General features: G+C 42.6%; 1 protein-coding gene across 2 annotated transcripts in view; it reads left to right on the top strand.

Moving 5' to 3' along the window:
- Positions 1-215: 215 nt before the first annotated feature.
- The window catches only part of TXNDC11 (thioredoxin domain containing 11), a 29,085-nt gene continuing 14,650 nt past the window's right edge, over positions 216-14,650 (top strand). The window contains exons 1-5 of one of the 2 annotated variants that reach the window (XM_084536352.1): positions 216-458; positions 4,913-4,987; positions 5,279-5,495; positions 6,208-6,305; positions 7,791-7,920. In XM_084536352.1, the coding sequence (XP_084392478.1) occupies positions 313-458; positions 4,913-4,987; positions 5,279-5,495; positions 6,208-6,305; positions 7,791-7,920 (666 nt within the window). In that variant the 5' untranslated portion in view covers positions 216-312. The remainder of the gene's footprint in view (positions 459-4,912; positions 4,988-5,278; positions 5,496-6,207; positions 6,306-7,790; positions 7,921-14,650) is intronic. The other variant, XM_084536353.1, reaches the window with a different exon arrangement.

The following is a 14,650-nucleotide window of genomic DNA, read 5'->3' as shown; positions in this document are numbered from 1 at the left end:
GACAGTGTGAGAGCTTTAATTAATCCGTGGGGGAGGGGGGGGAACAGCTTCCAGGGGGGCGTGCGGTCCTGTCAGGAACGGAGGGAACCCCTGAGGAGGAGGACGAGGAGGGGGATCCCCTGAGCAGGCGGAGTTCCCTGAGGCGGAGGAGGAGGAAGGGCGCAGCCTCCCCGCCCCTCCCGGCCGCCTCTGCGCCTGCTCGGGGCGGCGCGACGTGGCGGCGGCGGGTTCGCCGGCTGCCGGGCGGGCGGCGGGGAGCTCCCGGGGCCCGGTGTCCTGCAGGCCGGCCCCGCCCCGCCCCGCCCGGGTGTGATGTCGTTATGTGGCGGCCCCGGCCCTGCGGCTGCCTCCAGCCCGCGGCCCCGCGCCGCCCGCATGGCGCGGCGGCCCGAGCTGCTGTGCGGCGCTGCCATCGCGCTGGGCTGCGCCTTCCTCGTCGCCCTCAAAGTCACCTGCAGGTAATGGCGGGCCGGGGTTGGTAGCCCCGGCCCGGGGCTCCCCCCCTTGGTGGTCGGGCGCTGGGCCTGCTGCCGGACGGGGTTTCTTCGTGGCAACCGGCCTGACCCCAAGGGCTCCGGCCCCTGCCGCACCGGGGAGGGGCGGGGGGAGGGCTCGGGCCCGTGGTGCCACAGCTGGGCCACGCGATTCTGGGCCCTAAATCGGGATCCGGGTGCCGTGGATGGGATTTTAGGGCACGGTGACTCCTGGCTGCGTGCTGTGCTGGGGTAAGGGCGTTGCTTTGGGGTCCGGATTTGGGTGCGGGAAGGTCGCACTGGGCTGGCTGCCTCCCTGCTGCGCGGAGGCCGACATGTGTTGGCTGAGGGGCTCTGCCCGCAGGGAACGTGGCTGAGAAGCGCCGAGGCCTGCGCTCGGTGTTCCTCCCATGGGTCTGCCCGAGCCAGGACGGACCTTTAGGCTTTGGTCAGTGTCGTGCCTCCAACGGCCGCTGAACCACAGTCACTGGACGCTCAATCATCTCCCTGTTCAACTGTCCATTACTATAACATACATAATACGTTTTTATTATTTTTTCTCCTGTGCTCGACACTTACCGTGATGCTTTTGTTCTCTTCCTGTGCCCCTTTCTTCAAAAACTTGCATGTCCCTTTCATTTCATTCCTAGCTGTATATGAAAGCTGACAAGTTGCTCCTGGAATGAGCTTCTCACCGCTCTATACTCTCAACAGAAAATTTGGTTACAGTGTTTTGGCTTTTCATAGTACAGTCAGACAGAAAAGCTAATACTGGGAAAGTGTTCTGCATTGTGTTGCTGCCAGAAACAGAAAATTCAAGTGTACAAATTCCATGTGCGATTTGGAGGATGGTTAATTGTACACGTTAACTATGACTTAATGCTTAATTTCTCAATTCACATCAGTTCAGTTTGTAATCAAGTCTCAGCACCCAAGTACAGTTATATGTTGTAAGTGGCAGGAACTTCTACAACCCATGAATAAAGTGTATGGAAGGGAAAATTCCCTTACTACAAGGGAATCTGCTAGTGGGGACCAAGGTATTGCAGGTTTGTAGACACTCAAGGAACAGCCAGCTGCTGCCTGAGCTAACATGTAATTGTGAAAAGTCTGCGGTGTAGAGCCTGAACTATTTCTGGTACCATGCAAATGTCTTTTGAGGCAGCCTTACGACTTGGCAGACGAGGGGCCTGATCAAAAACATGCTTGCATGTGCTTTCTGTTATTATCAGGTCGTTCTGTTGAAATGAGGCTTAGTTTGTATGTAAAAACTATGTGAAGGTCCTGTGCTATACATCAGAGGGAGGCACTATTGAGCAAATCAGAGTAAGAAGCTGGTGGCTCTTCGTTTGTTGTGTGGTGCTTTTTTTCACAGAATCATCTAGGTTGGAAGAGACCTCCAAGATCATCGAGTCCAACCTCTGATCTAACACTAACAAGTCCTCCACTAAACAATATCACTAAGCTCTATGTCTAAGCATCTTCTAAAGACCTCCAGGGATGGTGACTCAACCACTTCCCTGGGCAGCCCATTCCAATACCTAACAACCCTTTTGGTAAAGAAGTTCTTCCTAATATCCAACCTAAACCTCCCCTGGCGCAACTTAAGCCCATTCCCCCTCGTCCTGTTGCCAGGCACATGGGAGAATAGACCAGCCCCCACCTCGCTACAGCCTCCTTTAAGGTACCTGTAGAGAGTGATAAGGTCATCCCTGAGCCTCCTCTTCTCCTCCAGGCTGAACAATCCCAGCTCCCTCAGCCGCTCCTCGTAAGACTTGTTCTCCAGACCCCTCACCAGCTTCGTTGCCTTTCTCTGGACTCGCTCGAGCACCTCGATGTCCTTCTTGTAGCAAGGGGCCCAAAACTGAACACAATACTTGAGGTACGGCCTCACCAGAGCCGAGTACAGGGGGGCAATCACTTCCCTAGCCCTGCTGGCCACGCTGCTTCTTATACAAGTCAGGATGCCGTTGGCCACCTGAGCACACTGCTGGCTCATACTCAGCCAACTATCAACCAATACTCTCAGGTCCTTCTCTGCCAGGCAGCTTTCCAACCACTCATCTCCCAACCTGTAGCTCTGCTTGGGGTTGTTGTGCCCCAGGTGCAGGACCTGGCACTTGGCCTTGTTGAACTTCATGCAGTTGACCTCAGCCCATCGGTCCAGCCTATCCAGATCCTCCTGCAGAGCCTACCCTCAAGCAGATCGACACATGCACCTAACTTGGTGTCATCTGCAAATTTACTGAGGGTGCACTCGATGCCCTCATCCAGATCATCGATAAAGATATTAAAGAGAACTGGCCCCAGTACCGAGCCCTGGGGGATGCCACTAGTGACTGGCCTCCAACTGGACTTGACTCCATTTACCATGATTGGGCCCAGCTATCCAGCCAGTTTTTAACCCAACAAAGCGCACGCCAGTCCAAGCCACAAGCAGCCAGTTTCTTGAGGAGAATGCTGTGGGAAATGGTATCAAAAGCCTTACTGAAGTCAAGGTAGACCACAGCCTTTCCCTCATCCACCCAGCGGGTCACTTTGTCATAGAAGGAGATCAGGTTCATCAAGCAGGACCTGCCTTTGGTAAACCCATGCTGACTGGGCCTGATCGCCTGGTTGCCCTGCAAGTGCCGCGTGATGACACTCAAGCTCATCTACTCCATGAGCTTCCCTGGCACTGAGGTCAAACTGACAGGCCTATAGTTCCCCAGGTCTACCCTCCGGCCCTCTGTCCCTTCTTGTAGATGGGCGTCACGTTTGCTAGCTGCCAGTTGGCTGGGACCTCCCCTGATAGGTAGGACTGATGATAAATTCATAATTACTAGAGGTTTTTTTTTTGTTTTGTTTTGTTTTGTTTTCCCTATTTGAGGATAGACATGTAGTTCCTGAATCATTCGTGCTATGGTATATCTTCTGTTGACCTATTTTACATATTTTCTTTAGAGCCAATTTCCTATGTCATTTTTAAGGCTTATGCTGTCATACCCTGTGTCCATCTGTCTGCCCATTCACCATAACTCTTGAACCGATTGTCCACTTCCAGTTTAATCCAGTAGAGGAAGCAGAGGTTTTTAAGCAGTATAATGAAAGTGGACAACCTGAATATGTGTAAGAGGAGAAATTCTCATTTAATGTCTCCTAAGAAGCAGGTGTCAGTGTGAGGTTAATGCTTATGGGCTGCGTTTGGCTTTCAGTGCCTACTCAGCACGTGGCCAGTGAGTTGGGGTAGTGCTTCTGTACAGGGAAGAAAGGAGTGGTTTGGCTAAAAGTGGGGTGAAGGAATGGGAGGGAAACAGGAACTGATTTGAGGGGACCTAAGAAACCAAGGGCTGGGGAAGAAGGGTTAGTGAGGGGCGAGACAAGAAGGACCCAAAATAGAAGTCCATGGGACAAATGAGATTTTTGGCCATCTGCGTGAAAACAAATTGGTTTGTGAGTAGTGGAATTAATGAATTGTGTACATGAGGAACCAGTTTGTATTTTAAAAACTCTGGATTTGATATGAGAAATGCCTCTTATGTTTGAATTACGAACTTCCATAACTTTTAGAAACTTTTAAGTCTTGAGCTTTAATTATGTACTAAATAACCTGGAAATGAGAGGAGCTGTTGGTTTTGTGGATCTGTTTTGTTAAAACACAGGCACCAACCAGGACGATCGTAAGATTTGAAAATGTAGCGGTGTTACTAAGAGGTTGCTTAAAGTATGAATTTAACAGTGTTCAGGGCTCAATAATTTATTGGTTACTAACATTCTAACCTGAAAAGAATCAAAAGAGGTTAAAATAAAAATATTTTTATGTTTAGCTTTTTGTTGTGATACAAGGCAGAGAAATGCATAATCTTTCCTAAAACTTCCTGTGAAGGAGAAACTATGGCAAAACGGATCAGTACAGTGATGTGGTCCAGTTTTTAATCTAATTTGCTGTAGTGTAAATATAGCTAGTTCAAGAGAACTAAGAAAAAAAACAGAAAGAATACAATCATACACTTGTGTTTAAGGCAGTTTATACCACTAAACACTTCTGAACACGTTGGAAATGCTGAATTTTGGAATGGTTGATTCTAGATTTGATAGAAAGCAGTTTCCTGAGCACTTAGTTTATGCTCTTGGTACTGTTGGTCAAACTTGTTTCTCTTAAGAAACTTTTTCTATCTAAATCTTACATTGTATAGTCTTTAAACACTTACTGGTAAGTTCTTTTTGCTGTAGATGAAACATGCCCTGAACAGAGTTTGTGATCCCTGCTCTAATCACTGACATCAGTGAAGTAAACCAATACACATTTATATAATGCTAAAAGTCATTAGTAAAAACAAATATTTTTTCATAATACAGTACAAAAGAAGCATAGAATACTTCAAAGCATAAGCATAGTAATAGTCTCTGTTCATACAAACATCACAAATCTTTATGACCAGTGTCTCTTCTCTTATCAGGGTGCTGTTACCTAAAGTACAAGTGTTAAAAGAGGATGAGGCCAGGGAAGAAATCCAAAGAAATCACTCTTCCTGGTAATTTTATGATCTGCAGCAACCAGCAATAAGAGTGTGAGCTAACACAGCCATAAACTGAGTGCATGTTATGACAGTGTTACTTTCTGAAGCTTGTTAATAAGGGTAATCATTAGATTTTAAAGTATTTATTGAAACTAACTCAGATAATTGAAGTTGTAGTCATTTTGCATCAATTCTTAAAGTTTTGTCATTGCATGACATTCACTAATGTGAATGAGGGCTTTGGGCACACTTTTTTAAACTCCTGTTTTACAGTCTCAATAAGCCCTCTTACCTTCCTTCCCACAGCCGAGCAAAAGACGTAACAATGCCAGCAAAGCTTCCCATGAATTTCTTCTCCACGAGATCTCCAGTCATTGATTTTTTCCGGGGACAATTAGACTATGCAGATCACCTTCGTCAGGATTCAGAAATTGCATTGTATTTCTTCTATGCACCGTGGTGTGGGCAGTCTGTTGCAGCAAGAGAAGAAATAGAACGTGTGGCCAGCAGGTTGTCAGACCAGGTAACTCTAGAGAAGATGCGAATCTTAAATGTGACCTGATAGCCTCCGTTTAGAGATCAAAGAGCTGATTTCTGTCAACCCATGGGCACCAGTAAGACCTGAATGTCTGTATCTTTGAGTAACTAAGCTAGTCATCTTTACATACGTAGTGTTAGAATAAATGGAGAAAACCTGTGTTATTTCTGCTCCTGAATGGAGAGCCCTGCAAGTTTCTTCTTAGAAGTGTTTCTGGATTTATTTGTGTGCCTTCAGACACAAACAACAGGGAGTTTGCCTCCAGTTCCACTATCACTGGAGACAACAGTAATCATAAAAGGCTTTGCAGCCCTTGCATTGCTGTCTGTCGGGTGATTACCTCTGAACACATACAGTTGTCCGAAACCTCCACTCATTGAGCTGCTTTATGCAGAATAAGTTATCAATATGGGTTATGACAAAGTTAGTAGATTTGGAGGATTTCGGTTAGGAAGCTTAAAAACTAGAAGTAAAAGTGACCATGACAGATTGCTATTACAAAGAAGTGACCAACAAAAGCAGGAAACAAAAGAAAAAAAAAAAACTTGGATGATAGAATTAAGAGGAACAGATATGGAATACTGCCTTGAAAAGTCATTTAAAAATAGCAGATGGAACAGATTGGAAAAAAACATGCTAGATAAAGAAAGTCACAGTAATGTACTTCGCTAGCTGTGAATTTTTATCTGCTTTGCAGGTGCTGTTTGTGGCCATTAATTGCTGGTGGAACCAGGGGAAATGTAGGAAGCAGAAGCATTTCTTTTATTTTCCTGTGATACACTTATACCACCGGAGGTAAGAGTTTCATATATACAGTCTGGCTTCTTTATTGGTACTTCGCAAAACAGAGGTTTTTTTTATAAAATGTTGCATTTTCAAGGTGCTGCATCTACAGTTAAACAGATGAAGAGGAGGAGATTCTGGGTGAAGCTCATTATACATGCTACTTAGGTGTTGAGAAGGGCTGTAAATGTCAGTTAAATGACATGCTGCTCAGTTCATTGTTCAGGAAAATTTGTAGTGCACACGCATCTCCTGGATATTCTCTCTCCACAAAATTCAGATTTATATTTTTATTTTAGATTTCTGCCTGCTCTGTAGGTGGATTATATTAACTGGTCCCAATGTTTAGCAGCAGCCAAGTATGTATTTAAGGGCTGTTGAAGGTAGTGGAATGTAGGTGCATGTTTAAATGGAACTGTATACTGAAGGTGTTCTTCTAAATTTGAATTTCACACTCATTTTTTAATTCTCTAAATGTTGAGATACCATCATATAGCATTCTATATAATCTCGTTTTTATTTTTCTAGCATTTGTATGTCTTTTTTTTTGTGTGTGTGTGTGGAGCATAAAACACTTTTCTAATGCTAGGTGCAATACAGTTGGATGCTGTGTAGTTTCTCACGTTTTTGCTTGTGCACCTGAGTCTTGCACTGCAGCTGTCTTCCATTACAGAGGCTGATTTTGTTTGGTTTGAGGATTTATAAATTGAGGAGAAGCAATCCTTATCTTTGTCAGCTGGACTTTGAATCACATTAAATTGCTCAATGGGAATGGACTAATTCCTCGTGCTTTTATGTTTGATTTCTTTTTAGTTTGTGATGCTTTGTCCAACCTAATGATAGCAACTCAGATGCAGGCTTTCAAGGTGATGGAGGAGCACTGGAGGCCATACTCCCAAGGCCCCCATGTTTTAGGACCACCTGATGTGGTGTGGGCTGGTCATGGGTGGCTGGGAGGAAGCTGTAGACTTGCTCAGTCTGTCTGTCAGCAGTGCGACTGGATTTGTCCATGCCTTACTGAGGTATACTTGTAAATGTCTCTGTAAAGAGATCTTGCACCTTTTCAGGTTGATACTGTTTGAACTAGTGTAAAAATGTAAAAATTAAAGTGAAAATAGTAGCATTTTTTCAGATCTGTATTTTTAAGTCACATGTATTTACTTGGACAAAGCAGAAAGATGTCTCTGATTACCTAAGTCATTCCTGGCTTTTACCAGCTTCTGCAATGGGACTCAGAAGCGGTCCTCATCCCTTTGTCCTCACCAACACATCTTGCCTACCCGTAGTCACTGCAATTTCAGTTTAGGAGTGTAAGCTGTACTACAGTAACACTGTTGTGTAACACAGCTCCTCTATCAGTTACAGAAGCCACTGATAATTGGGGGCAGTTCCCAAGAGGCTGAGCATGCTGTTTGTATAACTCTTCTCTCTGCCACTCCCAGCAGGGACTCTTTCTATTTCTAAGTCTTAATGCTTTATTATTTTTTTTGGTACTAGTTTTGGACCAATTGAGTACAAAGGCCCTATGAGTGCTGTTTATATTGAAAAGTTTGTTCGCCGGGTGATGACACCACTACTCTACATCTCGTCTCGATCAAAATTACTAGATTTCCTCTCAAATTATGAGGTACTTGTCTCTCTTCTCTAGCTTTACTGCAGTGGTTCAGAAAGGATTTGACTTGTTTTACGATTAAATTTTATCTGCTACAAAGTACTAGTTTCTTTCCAGAATCTTGAAATCAGTGCCATGTAAATTTTGTTGAAATCATAAATACATGAAATGACAAATTCATAATGCTAGTTCCCTGTGTAGTGCTTACCATAATTCAGTGATGCTGTTAATTTGCAGGACTTTATTACACAGAGGCAAAAATCATAATTGTAACCTCATAAGAAAAAAATAAATAAACACATGAATAAGAAAAATGGGAGAAATATTTTCCCAAAAAATCTTGCAGTCTGTTGGAAAAACATCTGAGAAATATGTAATAATTGTTTTATTTTTTAAAGGAGCATTAAACCTTTCTAATAAGATAAGTCTGTAAAGTAAAAACAAATGTGAAAGCAGTTAACATAATGGCTTCTGACCTCTTTGTAAGCTCTTACTTTGTGATCTCAGTTCACTGGTGCCCTGTGTTTAATTAATTTTCATTTTTTTGTGTTCAGAGGTGTCACAATGGGTAGCAGTACTAGTGGGTTAATAACTTCCAAATGGACAAAACGCACTTAGATCAGAGTCATTGGTAATCCCTTTGTAACCGTTCATTCCTGTAGTGCACAGTGGGAAATATTATAATGTTACTAAACTCCCAGCTACTGGGGCAGAATGGAAGACCTACACGACCAAGTGATTCTGTAGTAGTGGCCAGCACACTGGCCTTTCCAGTGTTTCAGAATGAAGCCCAGTTCCTCTTTGAGTTATCTCCTGTTCTGCCGCAGGATGGAGTGCGATGTGTGCTGTTAGGTGAGAGCTGCCATGGCAAAAGGGGGTACACGCTTGCAGTTACCATGGGTCGGTGCTGTGCTCTTTATTGTTTAGTTCATCCAGCTAGAACTACTCATGGATTTCATTTGCCAGTGTTTCAGCAGGGACTTGGAGTCAGGAGTAGCAAGTTCTGTCTCTGCATCTGCTGCCGATACTTTCTGTGATTGCAAACAGTTCTGTTGTCCTTCCTGTGCTTCAGTTTGCCAGTCTAAAGCTTCGTTACTGGTTTTCTACCTCCTTTGAAAAACAGCCGTGCTTGGGTTTTGGGAACTGGGGCTGTGTTCTCTGAATTATTCTTGGTAGTCTGCAAAGGGCAGCTAATAAGCATAGTGCTGGTAAGCTGAAATTTGCTTTATAGTAGGATGTGCGCTTCCAGTGGAAAAGACTAAAATATAAGAAATCTATGGTGGGAAACCTTTTTTCTTTTTTTTTTTGAAATACTGCTTAACAATTGAATGTCTATTTGTACTTACAGGCTATGTTCAAGCTTCCTTGCTTCCTGTGCTTTAATTCTATGGCTCCAAGTTCCCAGTCTCTACGTTCAGTATTTATTTGTTCTTTTTCCTTGAAAGAACTATGAGTTTTCTGAGCTGTTGTGATGCCCTGCCTGTATTCATTTAAGGCTGAGGTTATTCCCCAGCTGGTGGCACTAGGTACCCAGTGTCTTGCCTCTCTAAAGTTAAGCCAAAGGGGATACTGCACAGGGTGTCTGCTGTGTTTGTAAGATCTGTACAGGGAACAAGTGTGGTGGTTTTACCGTGCTGGGCAGCTGAACTCCACCACAACCGCTCTCTCACTCCCCCTCCTTAGAAAAGGAGGGGAAGAAGTAAAGGAAAGAACAACTCACAGGTTGAGATAAGGATAATTTAATTAAAGGGGAAAAATAATTATTAAGGAAAGATTATTATTAATTAAACAATTTAAGTAAAGGGAAAAAAGGGAAAGGGGAAAAGGGAGAAGGAAGGGAAAAAAACAAAACAAAACAAGTAAAGGCTGTGTGGAAGTGCAGAGGAAAGAAATTACTCTCTACTTCCCACAAATGAGTGATGCTTGACCACGTCCTTGAAGCAGGGCCTCAACAAATGTAGCCAGTGTTGCAATGAGAGCCCACCCCTCCCCTCTTCTTCCTTTTTCCACCTTTTACTGCTGAGTGTGACATCATATGGTATGGAATATCCCTTTGGTTGGTTTAGGTCAGCTGCCCTGGTGATGTTCCTTTCTCACTTTTTTGCCCACCCTCTAGGAGGATTAGAGAGTCCTGATGCTGTGCCAGCACTGCTCAGCAGCAGACACAACACTGGTGTGATACCACTGCTGTTCTAGCTATACAGGTGCAGAGCACAGCACTGTATGGGCTGCTGTTTTGAATTTGATATTTTATATATAAAAAGGGTTAGTTTTCAGCAGAAGGGAAAGGACAGAGGACTGTAAGTAGATCTTCGGGACATTCTGATCAGTCTCTGCTGCTTGATCTTTTCTTTGTTATTTCTTTGTTGAAAAGCTAATTAATTTGGAGTTCACAATAGTTTCTGAAAGATTTGTCATTAGTATCTAATCTTCAATTGTGTGTTCTGCTAGAAAATAGATTCTGCAGACTTAGGTTAGGGATATTTGCTTTTCACTTGAAAACTTCTGTCAATAATAGAAAGGGCTGGGTTGGAAGGGACCTTAAAACCCACCCAGTTCTCCCCCTCTGCCATGGGCAGGGACACCTCCCACTACATCAGGGTGCCCAGGGCCCCATCCAGCCTGGCCTTGAACACCTCCAGGGATGGGGCACCCACAACTTCTCTGGGCAGCCTGGGTCAGGGCCTCACCACCCTCTGAGTGAAGAATTTCTTCCTACCATCTGATTTAACTCTCCTCTCTTTCAGTTTAAAACTATTCCTCCTTGTCCTGTCATTATCTGACCAAGCAATAAGTTGCTCTCCCTCTTTTTTCATAAGCCCCCTTTAGGTATCGAAAAGTTGCAATGAGGTCACCCTGGGTTCTTCTCTTCAGGCTGAACATCCACAGCTCCATCAGCCTCTCTTGGCAGGAGAGGTGCTCCAGCCCTTTGATCATCTTTGTTGCCCTCCTCTGAACCTGCTCTAACATCTCCACATCTTGCTTATGCTGGGGGCCCCAAACCTGGTCGCAGGACTCCAGGTGGGACCTCACCAGGGCAGAGCAGAGGGGGACAGTCCCCTCCCTTGACCTGCCGGCCAGCCCTCTGTTGATGCAGCCCAGGATGCAGTTGCCCTTCTGGGCTGCAAGCACACACTGCTGGGTCATGTTGAGCTTTTCATCCACCAGAACCCCCAAGTCCTTCTCTGCAGGGCTGCTCTTGGTGAGTTCCTCTCCCAGTCTGTGCTCACGTCCAGGATTGCCCCGGCCCTGGTGCAAAAAGGATGCTTTTGAAGCTGATCCCAGCTGCACTGAGCCAGTGCATGTTCTTGGCTGTTTCATTCTACTTCTGCTGTATCTGCTTTTTAAGACCTACTAGTAGTAAGGTCTCCTATATTTTCTGTCCAAAAACAGCACTATGTAGAATTTGGAGTAGACAATAAGTTGGTAAGTTATTAGTATAGTAGGTGAGTGATTCATACGCAAAGTGTCATGTTGAGCAGGAGGTCTTCTCAGCACGTGTTTCCATGCTAACGTGTTGCTGTGCTTATCTTGTTTCCAAGGGCACTTTATTATTGACTGTCAATTTACTGATAGCTGGGACTTCAAGCCTGGGATTGTCCTTTTTCCATTTAATCTGTAAAGCTCTTTATGCTTTAATCAGCTGCTCAAATTCCAGTAGTCAGTTTTTGACAGAAAAAGGGTCTAGCAAGGCAAATCAGGAGCTCTACTCACACTCAGTCAGGTGCTGAAATCCATTAAGCATGTTAACATGTTTGAACTAGAAAGGTCTGTAAAGGTATCAAATTAAACATTTACATCGTTTTTTTTTTAAGTTAAAGCATATAAAGAGATACTGCAATCTAGTAGTTAATCTTGTATTCAATTTTTAATTAGCATGTTTTTATTTCTAAGAAATGTTCATGAACACAATCCAGCTAAAAATAAGGAGCAAGTGGTGTCGTTTTTATGGTGCATCTGTTCCCCAACCAAGTGATGAACGTGTTGATGACACAAGAGGGCGCTCAAACACTATGAAAAATGTTGACTTGAAGGTTGAGATTCTGCATTTTCTGATGTTGATTAGTTTTTTTATTGTTTGTGGGATGATACTAGTGCACAATTAAAATCAGATAAAAATTATAAATTGTTTTTTGAGAGCAAAGGAAAAACATCCCAGTTGGAAAGTACTTACAATTGTGGAATGTATGGGAAAGTTTAAGTAACATCAGGAGAAAGATGTGGTTCCTACGTGCCTGTTAGAACACGTGCTCAGACTCCTTGTGTTTTATTAGCTGCAGGGATGTGGTGGCTTCGTTTGAATCCAAACTGGCATGTCTAATTCCTCATCTGACTAACACAGCTACTAGAAATGGCCCCTTCCTTCTGAGGCACAGACAAGAAACCTTGCTGCTTTTGCAGTTGGACAGAAAGCTTCACTGAGCTGTGAGAATTAAACATGCCCAGGGAGCATGTTGCTTTCTGGCATGGGGAGAGAGAGGGAAAGAGGCTGTCTCTCTGGGAGGTAGCTGGTGTGTCTTAGCTTGATGTCAGCTTGCTTCTGTGCTCCACGTGTGTAGAAATGCTTCCTGAGCGTTAACCACCATGTGAGGTCTGACCCAGACGTGGATTTGACTTTGCTGTTGTGTTTGATGCTGATGTTAAATGATGAGGTGACCATTTACTTTCTGTCCTGGCTACATAATATCACTAACATCATTAGGAAATGAAGAAGCTTTTACCAAGTTCATTCATCTAATAGCAGTCAATACAACTGTTTCTTTGCATGTAGTATGGGTTCTTCTGTCCCTCTAAAGATGACATTTCTCCTTGCCTCTTCCTGTGTTCTTTCCTGTGTTTACAGATAAGCTGAGGCAGGAATTGCATGTCAGCACAAGTCTGAAATAGACATGATCCAGCCGGAGACCCATCAAGAAATAGGCTGCACTACAATTAATAATTCTGTATTTTCATATATGAGCTTCATTTAGGAGATGATATTAATGAGTTTTCAATTTTGAAACATATCAACACTATCCCACTGTCGTTGGACAATCATTAAAAGGCCATTACTTAAACAGGTTACTGATTAGGCACGTAGCATGAGTTAACCTACATAAGGCATATATTCTCCCCCTATACATGTAGTTTCTTCTTACTGAAGAAACGTTTTATAAAAATGACTCGTGGCAGCACATTCTTCAGGCAGTGCATACAAATCTTAACCCTCTGTGGATAACAGAGCTAGCAGTCAGAATCAGAGCCTTACCATTTAAAATAATTTTATAAATGTTTCTAGATCTGCCCCTTTCACACTTTGCCAATTTTGACTTCTCTTTCATTCACTGGGTGGTGCCATAGGTTTGCTTCTTAGAGTAATGGTATTGAAAAATGGTCCTAGGAAATGGGAAGCTATGAATCTTTAATAGTTATCTGCCCCCTTACTTTTGTTTACTTTACTTTACTTGACTTTAAAAGTTTTTATGAGATTTTTTTTACTTAATTTTATATTAGGAAAGATCATTAAAAAAAAAAAAAAAAAGCAATTACAATGAATGCTGTTATATTGCTGTATTTTTTCCTTTTTAATTTATATTTTTATTTTCTTCTTGACAACTGTTACTGGGTAAATTTGCCTAATTGTTCTACCTCATTTTTATTGTTGATAATTTTCTTGGCATACTTCATAAGAAATCTTTATGAGCAAGGGTCTTGTGTTTAACATTCACTTTTTGACAGGACAATTCCTGCCTGAAAGAACAGGTCAGTAGTTGGAATGGAGATGTTTTTATTGGTGAAATATCCCAAGATAATATTACTAATAGCAGTAATAGGCAAAACATTTGTCCATGTTTTAAAACAAATTTTTATATGTAAAAGTTAAATAAATAATTAAAGCATTCTATGAAATAAAAAAAAAAAAATATATAGGTGGGAAGGCTTTTGCCACATAAATGGGTGATCAGTGAATCTAGAATCATTTGTCCCACAGTGATACCTGTGCTCTTGCTCTGTGCATCAAATGCCTTCTCTGGTGGAACTGGGAAACAAATAACACAGAATAACCAAATCCCATCACTTACTCTGTCCTAAAAGTCTATTAGATCAATTTGAGTGGTGAGGTAAAAAAAAAAAAAAAAAGTGATTAATAATCAGTGTTAAGTTTTGCAGAATATAATCTATTAAGACCAAAATTTATTTGAAATTCTGGAGCAGGAGTCTATTCTTCTGTCTGTTCCATGTCAGCTTCTCCCAGATGCTCTTCCTGAATTTAATCGGATGCCATGCAGGCTTGGTACCTGACAAAGACATGAGGCCTATTCAGAGCTGAGAATTTCAATTTGTCTGGCAATTTGAAGATCTGTTCTTATGTATGGATATGCAAGTGGGATGTGGGTCTCATTATTTTTGTGCAGCTGTTCTCTAAATCTCAGGAACAACATAATGAAAGAATTTACTATGACTGATAATGATAGGACGTTAAGTTGGCTCAGCAGTTCAATTATTCACTCAAAAAAAAAGTGTAAATTCATATGTAGTTGCTAATTACATGCAACATAGTAAATAATTAAAATGTTAAGTTCTTGATAGTTAGAAAAATCATCTTTTATATTTCAATTCTGAGAAAAGTCTTTATGATGATTATTGTTCTTATGATTCTCAAATTAATTTCAAAGCAAAGATTGTTTTTAGAGAACTTTAATAGCTAACACAGCAAATATGCAGCTTGAAACTCATTCCTCAATAGTCATAAACCCCTCTCTTG

The sequence above is a fragment of the Aythya ferina genome (assembly GCF_964211825.1).
Source record: "Aythya ferina genome assembly, chromosome: 15".
In the NCBI taxonomy this organism is placed as follows: Eukaryota; Metazoa; Chordata; class Aves; order Anseriformes; family Anatidae; genus Aythya; species Aythya ferina.
Note: the sequence above shows the minus strand (reverse complement) of the source record. Positions and strands in the feature narration are given on the sequence as shown.